Source organism: Equus quagga, chromosome 10 (genome assembly GCF_021613505.1).
Source record: "Equus quagga isolate Etosha38 chromosome 10, UCLA_HA_Equagga_1.0, whole genome shotgun sequence".
Lineage (NCBI taxonomy): Eukaryota > Metazoa > Chordata > Mammalia > Perissodactyla > Equidae > Equus > Equus quagga.
Window position 1 is genome coordinate 31,489,456 of NC_060276.1, and position 18,056 is coordinate 31,507,511.

Sequence of the window (18,056 nt, forward strand, 5' to 3'; positions counted from 1 at the left end):
TTTAAACTCTTGACATCGGTAACAGTGGATAGATAGAATGACTAATTGGCAACTGTAAATCACATAATGAATTTTTGGATATTACCTGTCACTGGAACATTTTCCCATGACACTGTTCCATGAGAATGTGGTAGCCAACTACAGTGAAATTATGTCATTAGAACCCTAGGGAATACTCTTAAGTCTCAGGTCTCCAGTCTCCAACAGAGTATTCTATAGAGTGCCCATTGGTGAGTGGGTCAGTTTCCTACACCTGGGTTTATTTTTTTCCTGGGAAATGGCAGCTATTCTATCGAATTTCTATGGATCTTCTATATGGAAGTCTTCTGTATTAGACACCTTTGGGAGGAAGCAATAGAATTTACTTGAAAGGGCATTTTCCCAAAATTTTGTTATCTGTCATTTGGATAATAACCCATTCTCAACACAGCAGGTAAGGTGATCCTGTCAAAACAAAAGTTAGATCATGTCATACCTCTGTTTAAAAGTTTCTGGTTCTTGCTCACATCTCTGAGTAAAAGCCAAAGTCATACCCCTCCCCCGAGCCTAGTCTCCCCCTTGCCCACTTCCCTCTAGTTGTACTAGATCCCCTTGCTGTTCTTAGTACATGTCTGACATGTTTTGCCTAAGAGCCTTTACATTTATTGTTCCTTCTGTCTGGAATATTTCTCTTATATATTGGCATGGCTCTGTTACTGCACAAAATTGGAGTTCTTTTGCCTGATGCACATAAACAAGCCAGTTAATTATGGGATCAGCATTTGGGAATAGAGATCAGCTTTATTCTGCGAGATCAGTCTTCAGGGAGACAGGGGGCCTGTGCCCTCGGGTCTGTCTCTCCAATTCAGGACTTGGGATGAAATTTAAGAAGTTTGGGAGAACAGGCTGGCATGCAGAAACACTGGTGGGACAGCTTTTGCTTGGTGGGTTTCAAGCATTTATGGTAAGCTTCTAGACATTTATGACAGGGTTCTAAACATTTATGATGGGTTTCTAAACATTTATGATGGGATTCTAAACATTTATGTTGAGGTTCTAAACATTTATGGTAAGATGGGAGAGGGCTTTTAACACTGAATCTTCCTGAATGATGGACTCCTCACTTTTGATGAGAGTCTGACTTGTAAATTCTGGTTGTGTCTTGGTCCTTTGGTTCTGTGGGGAGGAGAATCTTTGCTTCTGCAGTCATTTCAGGTCAAGATTTCTTCTTCTGTGCATGCTCTGGCTACGTGACTTTGCAAATTTTCTGAAAGGCAATTCTTAGTCCCTCTGTTGATAAGATGGGGTCAGTTGAACTGGTCTTGGAGGGCCTGCGGTTACAGCTCATGCTCTCAGCTCTGACAATACCACTCAAACATCAGTTTCTCTATGAGACTGTCTAAATTGCTGATATCTCTCCACACTACTACTAGCACTGTCATTTTCCTTTACCCTGCTTTTTCTTTTTAATAGCACTTATCATCCTCTAGCATATTATATATTCTGTTCCCCTTGCTAGAATGTAAGCTCCATAAGGAGCTATAAGGCAGGAATTTTTTGTTTTATTCCTTGATGTGTCCCAGGCACCTAGAACAGTGCCTAGCAGGTAGTTGGTATTTGATAAATATTTGTTGTTGAATGAAGATGCCTTAGATATAGGTTGAAAGAATATGTAGGATGCATTTTTCTAATCATCTATAGCTTTATTGGATTCTTCCCTATATAGCATTAATATTCTTTTGAATTTACCTTCCTGCCTTTTTTACTTTTGATAAAACTGAATGTATATGCCGCTCCTCTCCCTTCAAGCTATTATCATTTCCAGTGGAAATTGGAAATTGAGGGAAGTTGCAGTAGAGTATGAATTTCATTTGCAGTGTGTCTAGAATGATTGCCGTCTGAGATCTTTTTGTAGCTTTTTCTTCCCTTTTTGTTGATGTGGTAATAAGAAAGGGGAGGCAGAGGAGTGCACAGTTAACTTAAGCTGTTCTTTCTCCTCTTATTATGGAAAGGTGGTATTGTCTACCTTTAAATCAGGACTTACATTTTAATTTAACCCTAATACATTTCTGATTCAGATCTCCCAGAATGTCTTTGGATTATGATGTGAGACACAAAAATTTATGCTTCTAACCCTTCATGTTTTATATCTCTTTGAGGAAGAGGTTTAGTTAAATCCATCCTGACCATTGTCTTCGGTTCTCCAGCTCACATCTGTAAATCCTTGACCTTCTCAGCTTTTGCCCAACCAGGTATCTCAAAACAACTGCTATAGCTGACGGATTATCACAATGATGGATAGTTGTCTTTTATTTTACCTCTGAATGAAGAGCACCTGGATCATCCTTATTTCTGGTTTCAGTTGGTGAGAGTGGTCTTTAGTTGAGATTTTCAAAAGGCTAACTTATGTAGTGTTAAGTTATAACCTCAAATTTTTGCACAGAAAAGCTGATGTAACTGTGCTGGATTGACTTCATGATGTAATCTGAATAGAAATCTGCCAGATAATCTGTCTTTAGAGAAATGACATGAGAGGTAACTTTTTCTAGCTATTAGCCGTGTACTTTAATTTAAAAATTGAAATGTATCTATATTTCTCGGTTAGTTTCTTATAATTGTATTTTCTTGTTTTCCTTAGGATATTAGCTGCAATGAGATTCAGGTCCTTCCCCAACAAATGGGAAAATTACATTCACTTAGAGAGCTAAATATAAGAAGAAATAATCTTCATGTGTTGCCAGATGGTAAGATACTCACTATTTTTACTGACATGAATAAGAGAGTAAATATGTAAAGTTTAATTTAATTATTTTTCATTTCTGAACAGAATTAGGAGATCTTCCCCTAGTCAAGCTGGATTTCTCTTGTAATAAAGTGACCGAAATTCCAGTTTGTTACAGGAAGCTGCATCATTTACAAGTAATAGTTTTGGATAACAATCCGTTGCAAGTACCACCAGCACAGGTTTGTGATAAAAGTATGATACTTATTTCTTCTATTTTTATTCATAATTATATCTGTTACTGGTAAATCAAAAAGCATCAGCATTAGGAGGCAATTTGTTACTGAGATATTACTGTCTAAAGGAGTTTTTCTGAGAAGTGACTTTTTCATTTTGATAGGCGTTTTAGCTTAGTTTTTAGAGAATGGGATTTGGAAAACCCAAGTATCAACTCTCTGCTTGTGAACTGAGAATTCTGGTTGTCAGTGTTATTTTAAAAGGATAGACTATGGAGTCTCTCCACCTTTGTCCTACTTAGGTGTATATCTACTTGAGATTAGTTGTGTGATTGATTGGAGCACATTCTTAGCACTGATAGATGGCATCATAACAGAAAGAACAAGATACAAGTGGAAAAGTATTAATTCAGATTTTTAGTTTGAGGATAAAAACCATGTGGAATCCACTAAAATGTAAAGGAATACATTATGATATAAACCCATAAGGACAAAGAATGAGAGAGAAGAGGACAGCGGGAAAGAAGAGGACAACAGAATTTTGGAAAATGGAAAATAGGTGTAGTAGCGGTGACTAGGGACTCTACTTACACTGCACGAGAGCATCTGGCTGAGGAGGCACATGGCCGTGAAACACCAGCTTGCACTCTACTCTCAAGCTGTGTGCTCTGGCACAGGGTTTGCATACATCCAGGGTTCCCTTTTTCTTCCTACAAAGGTACATTCCACTCATGCCAAAGGAGGTGCCTTTTCTAATTCACAAAAAGGCTGGCTGGGGTCCCCATAGTAGCTGGCTTAGCAGGATGGGGAAAGCTGAAACTTGTGTCTTCTGTGGGAGAAGGCAACAAGCAACTAGTTGATTTACAGTGTTAAATCTGGGAATGGCTTGGGTATTGGAGGAAACATGTAACTCTGAATATAGGGTTGAAAGACTGAAAACTTGAAAGTCTGTAGAATTGTCTAAGGCAGCGCTGTCCAGTAGAACTTCCTGAATGATGGGAATGTTCTGTAATCTGTGCTGGCCAGTGCCATAGCCACTTGCCACATGTGGCTATTGATTACCTGAAATATGGCTAGTGTGACTAAGGAACCAAATGTTTAAATTTAATTTAATTTTGATTAAATTTAAATAGCTTCATGTGACCAGTGGCTACTGTAGGGATGGAAGAAATTTTCCTCTACCCTTCCAGCTTCTTCTGGCTGGTCTAAGAATTAAATTGACATGAGTCAGAATAACAGGAGAAAGTCAAACAAAGTCTAATAACATGTATACATGGGAGAAACCCAGGAAAACTGAGTAACTTGCCAAATTGGCCAAAACCACCACCTTAAATACCATTTTCAGGTAACAACAAAAGAGAATGTTGAGGTAGTGATTTGGGACTTCAAAGAGGAGGAGGGCAATTCACATGCAGATGGAAAAGCAAATGTTTGGTAAACAAATGTCATGCCTTGCAGACACAATGAGACATGGAGAGGACTCTGACCAAAATGGGCCTTGTTAGGTTCCTCCCTATCATACCTAATTCATATTATACTATAGTTATCTATGGTGATAGCTCCTTCCTAGAACAGACCTCCTATTTTAAATTCTTTTAGGCAGTTAGGGGGAAGGTCAAAGTTTCTTCCTGAATCTTGTTCTTAAGCATAAGCCAAAGAGATACATTTTGGGGTTGCAAATTCTGTTCTACAGTCACGCCTTTGAAACTTCCCCAAGAAATTCCACAGTCCAGAAGCTGAGTTGGTAGATTGTTGCATCTCATTGAACCAGTCTCTTAGTCCTGGCAGTAGGTCAGACCAATTAAAGTTATTTCATGAGGCAGTTAGTCAGGTGGGCTTCCAAAGTTAGGCCTATATTGTGTAAGCAAGCAATCAGATATTTAATAAGAGACATTTCTATGGAAACAAAAGAAAGACAAAGATTAATGGTTAGAGCAAATTTTAAATGAGTTTCTGAGCCCAGCGGACAGCCAGTCAAGATTTCTAAATGTCAGGTTGAAGCATCTTTTGCAGTTTGAAATGTCTCTGATGATGTCATCGGGTTTTCAGGTATCTTTCTGAGTGGCTTAAACAGCAACAGGCATGAAGATTGCCTAAACATGGGCTATTGTGGTGATCTCTCTTAAGTTTATATCAAGTTGTTCAGCTTCAGTTTCCAGGGCTTCATGAAAAAGGCTAGTTTCAGTTCTCAATGATTCCAAAACAAAAGGATGGGAAAAAATTGAAAACATTAGTTTGGAGATTTGTGGCCAGACATTTGAGAAAACTAGAAGAATTTAGGATACAGTCCAGTTTACAGATAGAAAACAAAAACCTCAAAGACAATTAACAGAACTAGAATCTAATATCCACAAAGGTGTGCTACTGAAACATAATTTTTCTCTCTAAAATCACTCTCATTCGTACCAAAGATAGCCAAATTAAGACTAATTTGTTTGCAAAATAAGTCTAGTTTTAATTAACAAGTCCAAAATTTACACCCTCGGATTCTTGCCCCTAGCTCCACAGCCACATGACTGCCTCTCACTTGCCTTAGCAGAAGCCTGGGGTTTACTCTGAGGAGTAGGTAGATTCACTCAGATTCTCTCCCTCAGCTCAGCAGCCAAGTGACTGTCACTCCTTACCTCAGTAGAAGCCTGGAGTTTACTTTTTAGAGCAGTGCTGTCCATTGGAACTTTCTGTGGTGATGGAAATGTTCTGTATCAGCTCTGTCCAGTATGGTAGCCACAAGTGGCTGTTGAGTACTTGAGAGCACGTAATGTGACTGAAGAATTTGAAGTTTTAGTTTTACTTAGATTTAATTAATTTAAATTTAAATGGCCACATGTGGTTAGTGGCTACTATATTGGACAGCACTATTGTAGAGAGAGTGAACCAGTTAGGTGCTCCAGGTACAGGAATGGGCAGGAGTGAGATCTCATACTGAAAACAGTGAATGATTACATACTGAATGTTGGGACCCTCTGTTAGACTTCTCTTGCTTGGCTCCCAGAATGCTTGCAGCCTGTCTTATATATCTCAGGCAGGATTGGTGGATTTCTCTCTTGGTAAACTGACTAGGAGAAAAGACCTACATACATGCTGATCTTTGGGGGTCCCCTGATAAAATGAGAAGTCCCTGTCTGATGACTAGACAGTGGGGCTCACCATTGATAAACTTCCCTCTACATACGCAGAGCTTCCAGTTGTTCTGTTTTAGTCTTGAAAATGCACAGACAGCCACGGATCACTAGACATTGCAGGAATAATCTCTAACATGAAAGACAGAGACCAAAACACTGAAAGGCCTCCGTTGAAACAAAATGGATCACATTCATAGGAGTGGTAATCGGAATGATTTCTCAGCAGCAGCACATGAAGCTGGAGGATGTTAGAACGATGTCTTCACAGACTGAGGGAATATTTCCAACTTTCTCTGCTCAAACTATCAGTCAAGTGTGAGGTAGGAAAAAAGTTTCAAACATGTAAGGTCTCAGAAATTTTAGCTCTCATGCATCCTTTAATAGGAAACTAGCAGAGGGTGTGCTATATCAAAATGTGGAAGTAAATTAGGAAAGAGGAATTCTTCACCTTCTTGAATACCTATAATTCTTATGTTGCATTTCCTCATTGAGTTGGATATTTCTTGGAGACCTTCTTCATTTCTTTTTAGTCTTAGTTCTCTCTCCTCCTTTGTCTGGAGCATTTCAACATGTCTATCTTTGATTATGCTGATTTGTTCCTCTGTGATATACACTCGAGCATTCAGGGAATCCGTATTTTATTTTATTTCTTCCATTGTGTCTTTCATCTCTAATATTTCTGATCGATTCTTCTTTATAGTTTCAATCTCTTTTGTGAAGTAGCTCCTGAACTCGTTGAATTGTTTCTCTATATTCAGTTTTACCTCCTTGAGTTTTTTGATGATACCTATTTTGAATTCATTGTCGTTTAGCTTACATATTTCTGTGTCCCCGGGACTGAGTTCCAGGTGCTTGTCCTTTTCTCTCTGGTCTGGAGATTTGGTGTAATGTCTGATGTTGGAAGGTCGGCTCTTTCTCCATTATTCGGTTGCAGTTACAGCCTATCACCACTGGGTGGGGGTCAAGAGCCACGTATTCTGAGCCCTCCACCTCCAACGGAGATGGCATGGCACAGGGCGGGGCAGGGCAAGGGTGCTTTCTCCAGTGTGCAGTCCAGGATTTTTCGATCAGCTCTCAGTATCTGGTCTCCTGGGGTCTTGGCTTGATGAGGCCACCCTGCCCGAAAGCTTTCACCCTGTTAAAGGGCTTCCCTCTAGGCTGCAAGGGCCTTGGGGAGTCCTGGGTGATCCCGAGAGTGAGCGATCCCTCTCCCACTCGTTCCCTAACGGAGCCTCCCACAGCAGCAACTGCAGTCTTTAGGCGAGGGAGCGAAGTTCTCTCTTACCCCATTCCAGCTCCTCTGAGGCTTCAGCCTCTCCACGCTCCGTCATGTGGCTGTGTGTCTCTCCGTGGTTTTTGTGTTGTTAGGATATCTTCTGTTGGAGTATGGTTGCCCTTTTTTGTTGTATGTTGGAGGGAAGAGAGTCCCAGGCAAGTTCACCCCTCCATGATGTCACTCCAAGAAAGAGAAATTCTTCATGTCCAAGATTGAGAGGTATGCTTAGGCCTAGAGAACAGTCAGTCAGTTTGGATTATGGGGGTTCTTTCCAAAAGGAAAAAAGAAAGAAACTGATAGATAACTTGATGTGTTGGTCAATATGGAGAGATGTTTTAAAGCTCTGTCAGAGAGTCAAGAATGAATTAGTAATAGGCATACAGAAAATTATGCAAAGGAAAAAATGGGTCAGTTTAGTCACTTTAGGAAAAATGGAGAATACTCTATGTGGTTTATCTGTGAATTTTTTTCTTGGTCTTAATATGGTAAATACTGGATTTTGATTTAATGAGAAATTGTAACATAGTTATAATAATAGCAAAGATTTATGTAGCACTTGCTGTGCTCCAGGCTCTGTCGAAAATGCTTTACATGCATTAACTCATTTAATTCTTATAGTAACCTTGTAAAACAGGTACTGTCATTATTCCTCATTTTATATATGGGGAAACAAAGGCATGGAAGTTAACTAACTTGTCCAAGGTCACCTGGCTAGTATGTGGTAGAGCCTGGTTTCAAACCAAGGCAGTCTGATTCCAGACTCCATGCTCTGACTTCTATGCTAGACTTCTGAAGAGGGGGGAAGTATGTTTATATGAATTGACGGGGATTAGAGATGGGCGGATGGTAGTGGTGACTGATGATCTGTAATGGGGGTAGTGGTAATGTAAGAAATCTAAGTCCTCATCTTCATTAGTAAGACCTCAATAAATAAAATCTATAGTTGAAAAATAAAAAAATACCAGTAGAATCATGTTATTTATAAATATGAAGGTAAATAGCAGGAAACCAACTAAAAGAGCTGAATGTGGGAACTGGGTCATAGAGATTGAAAGGGATAGAGTGGGGAATTAATTTTTCCTTATCAGTTATATAATTCTCTTTGATTGTTTTTTAGTTTTTATTTTTTTTAAAGATTGGCACGTGTGCTAACATCTGTTGCCAATCTCCTTTTTCTGTTTTTCATTCTTCTCCCCAAAACCCCCTGGTACATAATTGTATATTCTAGTTGTGAGCCATGTCCGTTCTCAGGATCTGAACTGGTGAAACCCTGGGCTGCTGAAGTGGAGTGTGCAAACTTAAGCACTCGACCACAGGGCTGATCCCTCTCTTTGATTTTTAAAGCTATGTATGTGAGTTAGTATGATAAAAATTAAATTTACAGAAGAAAATAATTTACCAGCATTTAATTTGGTAGTGAAAGATAATTTTTTTTCAGTTTGGACAGATAATAAGATGCGTTTTAACTTTTAATGTATTTATATTCTAATAGGTCAGAAGTTTTAATTTTCCTTTTAAATGAAATTTTTTCACTGGTCAGTTCGGAAGTGATATCTATTAAAATTATCTAAGAAACATTCTTCCTTTATACCTGGAATGGTTGCTTTTTTTTTTGAGGAAGAATAGCCCTGAGCTAACATCTGCTGCCAATCCTCCTCTGTTTTGCTGAGGAAGACTGGCCCTGAGCTAACATCTGTGCCCATCTTCCTCTGTTTTATGTGGGACGCCTGCCACAGCATGGCTTGCCAAGTGTTCCATAGGTCTGCACCTGGGATCTGAACTAGCCAACTCCAGGCCGCCCAAGCAGAATGTGTGAACTTAACCACTGTGCCACAGGGTCGGTCCCTGATAATTACTTTTTAATGTACTTTTTTAACTGTTTCTGTTGTTGATTATTTTTGTATGTTTTGCTAGGTTATATCCATAAAACAAAACATGTTTTATTATAACTTTTAAGAAAAATTTATTTAATATCACTCATGGTGATTGAAGTTAACCATAGTAAAGCTGACTTATCATTTTCTTATCACTCATTGTTTTGTATAGAATACTTTTTTTCACATAGCATTTTACCCTTCATTATTTCTTTTTTCCATCACCAATGAAAATAACGTTTCAGGAGTTTGTCTTAGGATAAATAAACAATTTAAAAAAATTATTTTATTCTAACTGGCCTGCCATTACAATTTTCAGCAAGTTCATTTTTCCTCTATTTACATTCTTTTCATTAGCTTTCTTCCAGTGTTTAGACCAAATGACTTAGTGGATTTTATGAAATTACTTTAAATAATTACATGGATTATTTTTTTCCTGTTCTCAACACTACAAGGAATATATTTCTTTTTACTTTTTTCTAATAAAGGCAACTTTGATGAACTATAAATTTTTATATTGTTTATTGGTTTGTACATTGTGCTCTTAACAAGAAAACTTTAATGAAATGCAGAAAAATTAACTTATTTTTTATTGATGTCATAATACTTTATAACACTGAGAAATTTCAGTTGTACATTATTATTTGTCAGTTACCATATATATGTGCCCCTTTACTCCTTATGCTCACCCATGAACCCTTTTCCCCTCTGGTAACCACTAATCTGTTCTCTTTGTCCATGTGTTTATCTTCGACATATGAGTGAAATCATATGGTGTTTGTCTTTCTCTGTCTGGCTTATCTCACTTAACATAATAACGTCAAGTTCCTTCTTTTGTCTTTTTTTTACAGCTGTGTAGTATTCCATCTTTATGCATTCATCAGTTGATGGGCACTTGGGTTGCTTCCACTTCTTGACTATTGTGAATAATGCTGCAGTGATGATAGGGGTGCATAAGTCTCTTTTAATTGTTGATTTCAAGTTCTTTGAATAAATAACTAGTAATGGAATAGCTGGGATGTGTGGTATTTTGATTTTCAACGTTTTGAGAAATCCCCATACTGTTTTCCCTAGTGGCTGTACCAGTTTGCATTCCTACCAGCAGTGTATGAGGGTTCCCTTTTCTCCACATCCTCTGCAACAATTATTTTTTTTGTCTTGGTTGTCAGAGCCATTGTAACAGATGTAAGGTGATATCTTATTGTAGTTTTGATTTGCGTTTCCTTGATGATTAGTGATGTTGAACATCTTTTCATGTGTCTGTTGGCCATCTGTATGTCTTCTTTGGGGAAATGTCTCTTCATATCCTCTGCCAAGTTTTAGATCGGGTTGTTTGTTTTTTGTTGTTGAGTTGTGTGAGTTCTTCATATATTATGGAGATTAACTGCTTGTTGGATATATGATTTTTAAATATTTTCTCCAAGTTGATGGGTTGTCTTTCTGTTTTGTTCCTGGTTTCCTTTGTCTTGCAGAAGCTCTTTAATCTGATGAAGATCCATTTGTTTATTTTTCCTTTTGTTTTCCTTGCCTGAGTAGATATGGGATTTGAAAAGATCCTTCTAAGACCAGTGTCAAAGAGTGTACTGCCTATATTTTCTTCTGGGAGTTTTATGGTTTCACATCTTACCTTCAGGTCTTTAATCCATTTTGAGTTACTTTTTGTGTATGGTGAAAGATAATGGTCTACCTTCATTCTTTTGCATGTGGCTGTTCAGTTTTCCCACCACCATTTATTGAAGAGACTTTCCTTTCTCCATTGTATGTTCTTTAGCTCTTGTCAAAGATTAGCTGTCTGCAGAAGTGTGGTTTTATTTCTGGGCTTTCAGTTCTTTTTTTGGGGGGTGGGGAAGATTAGCCCTGAGCTAACTACTGCCAATCCTCCTCTTTTTGCTGAGGAAGACTGGCCCTGAGCTAAATCCATGTCCCTCTCCCTCTACTTTATACATGGGACACCTACCACAGCATGGCTTTTGCCAAGGGGTGCCATGTCTGCACCCGGGATCCAAACCGGTGAACCCTGGGCCGCCGAGAAGCGGAATGTGTGAACTTAACCGCTGCGCCACCAGGCTGGCCCCTGGGCTTTCAGTTCTGTTCAGTTGATCCGTGTATCTGTTTTTGTACCAGTGCCATGCTGTTTTGATTACTATAGCTTTGTAGCATATTTTGAAATCAGGGATTGTGATGCCTCCAGCTTTGTTCTTTTTTCTCAGGATTGCTTTAGCTATTCGAGGTCTTTTGTTGCCCCATATGAATTTTAGGATTCTTTGTTCTATTTCTGTGAAGAATGTCATTGGGACTCTCATTGGGATTGCATTGTATCTGTAGATTGCTTCAGGTAGTATGGACATTTCAACTATCTTTATTGTTCCAATCCATGTGCATGGAATATTTTTCCATTTCTTTATGTCATCATCGATTTCTTTCAATAATGTCTTACAGTTTTCATTTTGTAAGTCTTTCACCTCCTTGGTTAAATTTGTTCCTACATATTTTATTGTTTTTTTTTTGCGATTTTAAGTGGGACTGTATTCTTGAGTTCTCTTTCTCTTAGTTCGTTATTAGAGTATAGAAATACAACCGACATTTTTAAGTTGATTTTGTACCCTGAAACTTTGTTGTAGTTCTTGATCATTTCTAATAGTTTTCCAATCGATTCTTTAGGGTTTTCTATGTATAAGATCATGATGTCTGTAAACAGTGAGAGTTTCGCTTCTTCACTCCCTATTTGGATTCCTTTTATTTCTTTTTCTTGCCTAATTGCTCTGGCCAAAACCTCCAGTACTATGTTGAATGAGAGTGGCAAGACTGCGCACGATTGTCTTGTTCCTTTTCTTGTAAGGGATGGCTTTCAGTTTTTCCCCATTGAGCATGATGTTGGCTGTGGGTTTGTCATATATGGCCTTTATTATGTTGAAGTACTTTCCTTCTATACCCATTTTATTGAGAGTTTTTATCATAAATGGATGTTGGATCTTGTAAAATGCTTTTGCTGCATCTATTGAGATGATTATGTGTTTTTTATTTCTCATTTTGTTAATGTGGTTTGTCACATTGGTTGATTTGTGGATGTTGAATCATCCCTGTGTCCCTGGTTTAAATCCCACTTGATCATGGTGTATGATCCTTCTAATATATTACTCTATTTGATTTGCCAGTATTTTGTTGTGGATTTTGCATGTATATTCATCAGCCATAATTGGCCTGCAATTTTCCTTCCTGTTGCCTTGTCTGTCTTTGGGATCAGGGTGATGTTGGCCCTGTAAAATGGGTTAGGAAGTGTTCTGTCTTCTTCAACTTTTTGGAATGGTTTGAGGAGGATAGGTACCAGATCATGTTTCAATGTTTGTTAGAATTCTCCAGAGAAGCCATCTGGTCCTGGACTTTTTATTTTTTGAGAGGTTTTCAATTACTCTTTAAATCTCTTGTAATTGGTCTATTCATATTCTCTGTTTCTTCTTTGTTCAGTTTTAGGAGGTTGTATGAGTCTAAGAATTTATCCATTTTTTCTAGATTGTCCAATTTGTTGGCATATAGTTGTTTCATAGTATTCCTTTATAATCCTTTGTATTTCTGTGGTATCTGTTGCCATTTCTCCTCTTTCATTTCTAATTTATTTGATCCTTCTCTCTTTTTTTCCTAGTGAATCTAGCTAAGGGTTTTTCAATTTTGTTTATCTTCTCAAAGAACCAGCTCTTAGTTTTACTCATCCTTTCTAATGTTTTCTTTGGTTTCAGTTTCATTTATTTCTGCTCTGATTTTTGTTATTTCCCTCTTTCTGCAGAGTTGGGGCTTTGGTCTTCTTTTTGTAGTTCTGTTAGTTGTAGTTTAAGATTGGCTAGGGCCCGGCCCCATGGCTGAATGGTTAAATTCGCGTGCTATGCTGCAGCGGCCTGGGGTTTCACCAGTTTGAATTCTGGGCACGGATATGGCACTGCTCATCAGGCCATGCTGAGGCTGTGTCCCATATGCCACAACTAGAAGGACCCACAACGAAAAATACACAACTATGTACTGGGGGGCTTTGGGAGAAAAAGGACAAATAAAATCTTTAAAAAAACCCCAAAAGATGGGCTATTTGTTAAGGCTGACCTGTATTACTATGAATTTCCCTCTTAAAGGGTCTGCTTTTGCTGCATCCTATATGAGTTGGTATGATGTATTTTCATTTTATTTTTTCTCCAGATATTCTTTGATTTCTAGTTTAATTTCTTTAGTGATCCATTGGTTGTTCAGTATCATGTTGTTTAGTCTCCGTGCGTTTGTCACTTTCCCAGCTTTTTTCTTGTACTTGATTTCTAGTTTCATAGCATTATGGTGGGGAAAGATGCTTGATATGATTTAAGTCTTCTTAAATTTATTGAGGTTTGCTTTGTTTCCCTATATATGGTCTATCCTTGAGAATGTTCCATGTGTACTTGAGAAGAATGTGTATCTGCTGATTTTGGATGGAGTGTCCTATATATATCTGTTAAGTGCATGTGGTCTAGTTTTTCATTTAGTTCCACTATTTCCTTGTTGACTTTCTGTCTGGATGATCTATACATGGATGACAGTGGGATGTTATGGTCCCTTACTGTTATTCTGTTGTTGTTAATGTCTCACTTTTGGTCAGTTAATAATTGCTTTAAGTACTTTGGTGCTCCTCTCTTAGTTGCATATATATTTATAAGTGTTATGTCCTCTTGATGGAGTGTCCCTTTTATCATTATATACTGCCCCTCTTTGTCTCTCATTGTCTTTTTTATCTTGAAGTCTGCTTTGTTTGATATAAGTATGGCAACATTTGCTTTCTTTTGTTTGCCATTAGCTTTGAGTATCATCTTCCATCCATTCACTCTGAACTTATGTTTGCCTTTAGAGCTGGGATGACTTTCCTGGAGCAGCAAATTGTTTGGTCTTGTTTTTGAATCCATCCAGCCGCTCTGTGTCTTTTGATTGGGGAATGCAGTCCATTTACATTTAGAGTGATTATTGATATATGAGGGCTTTTAATGCTGTCCATTTCTTGCTTTTTTCCCAGTTGGTTTGTATTTCCCTTGTTTATCATCCCATGTATTTTGGACTGCCAATTCAGTTTGGTGGCTCTCTATGGTAATTTTCTTAGTTTCCTGTTTATTTATCATTTGTGTCCCTGTACTGATTTTTTGTTTAGTGGTTACCGTGAGGTTTGTATAAAAGATCTTGTAGCTGAGATAGTCCATTTTCTGATAGCCTCTTATTCCTTTAGTGTAAGCAGGTTTCATCCCTTTCCTTTTCCCCTTCTAATTTATTGTGGTAAGAACTTACTCTGTTATGTGTTTTGAATTTGTGAGTAAAATGAAATGATTGTATTTATTTTTGATATTTGCCTTCCCTTTATCTTTAATGTTACAATTAAGTGTTTGGTAACCTGTTTTGATAGAGAGTTGCATTTTTCTGATTTTATTTGCCTATTTATCTCCTTGCTCAAGGCTTCTTTTTTCTGAGTGTGAGGGCCTTCTTGATCAGATCTTGTAGGGAGGCATATTGTGGCAATGAACTACCTCAGGTTTTGTTTGTCTGGGAGTTTTTATTTCTGCATCATATCTGAAGGATATTTTCACTGGAGAGATTATTCTTGACTGAAAGATTTTGTCTTTCAGAATTTTGAATATATCATTTCACTCTCTCCTAGCCTGTAAGGTTTCGTCTAAGAAATCCGCGGAAAGCCTGATAGGAGTTCCTTTGTAGGTTATTTTTTGCTGCCTTGCTTCGCTTAATGTTTTTTCTTTCTCATTGACTTTTGCCAATTTTAGTATTATATGCCTTGGAGAAGGTCATTTTGCATTGATGTAATTAGGAGTTCTATTGGATTCATGTACTTGTAAGTCCAGTTTTTTCACCAGGTTTGGGAAGTTCTCAGCCATTATTTCTTTGAACAAGCTCTCTGCTCCTTTCTCCCATCTTCTCCCTCTGGAATACATATAATCCTTATGGTGCATTTCCTAATTGAGTCGGATATTTCACAGAGAATTTCTTCATTTCGTTTTAACCTGTTTCTCTCTCCTTCTCCATATGAAGCATTTTTTTATTCCTATCCTCTAGGTTGCTAATTATATCCTCCATAATATCAGCTCTGTTATTTAAGGACTCCAGATTTTTGTTTATCTCAACCAGTGTGTTTTTCATCACCAACATTTCTGATCATTTCTTTATAGTTTTGATCTTTTTTGTGAAGAGTTCCCTCTGTTCGTTAATTTTGTTTCTGATTTTGTTGAGCTGTCTTTCTGAATTCCCTTATAACATGTTTAGTTTTTTTATGATGGCTCTTTTGAATGGTCTGTCATTTAGATTGTAGATTTCTGTGCTTTCAGAATTGGTTTCTGGGTGTTTGTCTTTTTCTTTCTGGTCCGGAGTATTAATATATTTCTTAATACCATTTGATAGAGTGGATTTGTGCTATTACATAGTGATATTATTTGCTCACCAGTTCTACCTGCCACCACTGGGACGGGGCAGGGGCTATATAGTCTGAGCTCACTGTGACCCCTGTCAGCTGTGCCAATCAGAGCCTGGGCCACTCCTTAGGATTGCAGTGGCCCTGTGGGGTCCCCCACTGAATGGGAAAGGAATCATGTGGGCGCTCAGGGCTGCTGCTGCCTGATCCCACAGTCCTGTTGAGACGCACTCCCCCATTTGGGGCCATAGCGGTACTATGGGCATTTGTGGCAGACAGGAGCTCATTCACCCAGACTCACAGGTCCGCCACTGTCTGCTTCTAGGTCACACCAGCTGTTGTGCTTGATGTGTGGGGCCTCCCCACTAGGTCCAAGCCAGAACCACTCCCGGGACTGTGGTGTTACTGTGGGCTCTCCCACTGGACCAGAGTGAGATCACACAGGGGCTCAGGCCTGCTGCCACCTGCTCCCACAGTCCTTCCGAGTCGCGCTTCCCCCATCGGGGCTGAAGTGGTACTATGGGCGTTTGCAGCAGCTGATAGCTCGTTTGCTGGACTGTAGGTATGCTGCTGTCTGCTCCTAGGTGACACCAGCTGTTGTGCTTGGGGCCTACCCCCTGAGTCTGAGCCAGAGCCACTCCCTGGGACCGTGGTGGGACTGTGGGCTCTCCCACTGGACCAGAGAGCCATCATGTAGGGGCCCATGCCTGCTTCCATCTGCTCCCACAGTCCCACCAAATTGCGCTTCCGCCTTTGCTGCCCCCACAGTTCTCTGGGCATTCGAGGCAGCTGGGAGCTTGTTCACCCGGGCTTGCAGCTCTGCTGCCATCTGCTTCTAGGTTGCACCAACCTTTGTGCTTGATAGGTGGGGCCTCCCTACTGGCTCTGAGCCTGAGCTGCTCCCTGTGGACCTCACACCCTGTGGACTCTCCCTCGTGACAGGGAAGTGATCACGGGGGTCGCTCAGGGCTGCTATCACCTGTTTCTGCAGTCATGCAGAGTTGTGCTCCAACCCTTGGTGCTGTAGCGGTGCTATGAGCACTCCAGTTGGGAGAGCAGTCACACGCATGTACTGGGCTGCCTGGGAGCCAGAGAGTGCTCACCTGTCTCTACCACCTTCCCAGGGGGTTGTCCATCCACCTTCAGATGTATAGCTGCTTGAGTCTCTCATGCATCCTGATGTGCTGTGGGGGTTTCCTCCACTGATCAATGAATATCCATTTAATTGTAGTTCGAAGGGGGAGAGACAAAGGGAACAGCTCACTCTGCCATGTTGCTGACCTAACTTAATTTTTCTAATAAGTCCAGAGATGGTAATAGAATTCTAGTTGGTATCAGTGTTTTCAGATATTTTCACTTAGTATCAGAAGTACAAATTAAATATACAAAGTAGCTATCATGATTGTGATGTCTCAGCATAATTCAAATTATTAAAATGTATAAATAAATTGGTAGATGACCTTTATATTTGGACCTATATAATTAAACCCACTTTCTTCATTATTTTTTGACAGATATGTTTAAAGGGAAAAGTACACATATTTAAATACTTAAATATCCAAGCATGTTGCAGAATGGATAAGAAGCCAGATTCTCTGGATCTTCCATCGTTGAGTAAAAGAATACCCTCCCAACCTCTCACAGACAGGTAATGTAATATTTTTACAGTGTCATTTCCTGATGATTGGTGTCTTCTTTCTATATAAATGATATTTATTAAATTTGAGGATATTTATTTAGGCTGATTGGCCCAGTGTTAAAATCAGTAATTGGCTGAAGTGAAATAGTACCATCATAGAATGAACTTCTGGGATACAAGAATAAATTTGGGATTTTCTCAAAAATGTAATTGTTATTAAAGCTTCAGTAGTAAAATATAAATGTTTGACATTATAGTGCAGAAACGCTAATTTCTCAGCACTTGACAATTTCTCAGCAGTTTACAACAATAAATTGTTAATTTGCTCCTGTGATCACTCTATTGTATAATTGTAATAACAAGTAGAATTTGACTTTGAACTGAGGTCAGTGGACAAGGCAGACATATTAGGGTAACTTTCTTCCTTCATAGTCTTCATATTCTTTGTCTGGATCAAAGATGATTTATCATTGATGTTCTGTATGATGTTGATGTTTTTCTCCTCATGAGATTTTGAAATGGTAGATTTGATATTCTGTTTTTAATTCATTCTTTCAAGATGTAGATTGGTCTGAAAGATTTTAGAAAACATAATTCCATCCAGTAGTATGGAAAATAATTTGGGATGGGGCGAGACTACAGAAAGGGAGACTCTGTCCCTGCCTAAAATATCTAAAGGTTTGTCATTGCATTTATGACAAAGTTTAGACTACTTGGAATGGCAGTATAGTACTGTTGTTAACAGTGCATGTTCTTGAAGTTCTGTTCCCCAGTAGGACTTTTTCCTGCATAT

At 38.8% G+C, this 18,056-nt stretch overlaps 1 protein-coding gene across 1 annotated transcript in view; it reads left to right on the forward strand.

Moving 5' to 3' along the window:
• The window catches only part of LRCH2 (leucine rich repeats and calponin homology domain containing 2), a 102,090-nt gene that overhangs the window by 30,318 nt on the left and 53,716 nt on the right, over nt 1–18,056 (forward strand). The window contains exons 4-6 of the mRNA XM_046672715.1: nt 2,618–2,723; nt 2,807–2,943; nt 17,139–17,272. Of these exons, the coding sequence (XP_046528671.1) occupies nt 2,618–2,723; nt 2,807–2,943; nt 17,139–17,272 (377 nt within the window). The remainder of the gene's footprint in view (nt 1–2,617; nt 2,724–2,806; nt 2,944–17,138; nt 17,273–18,056) is intronic.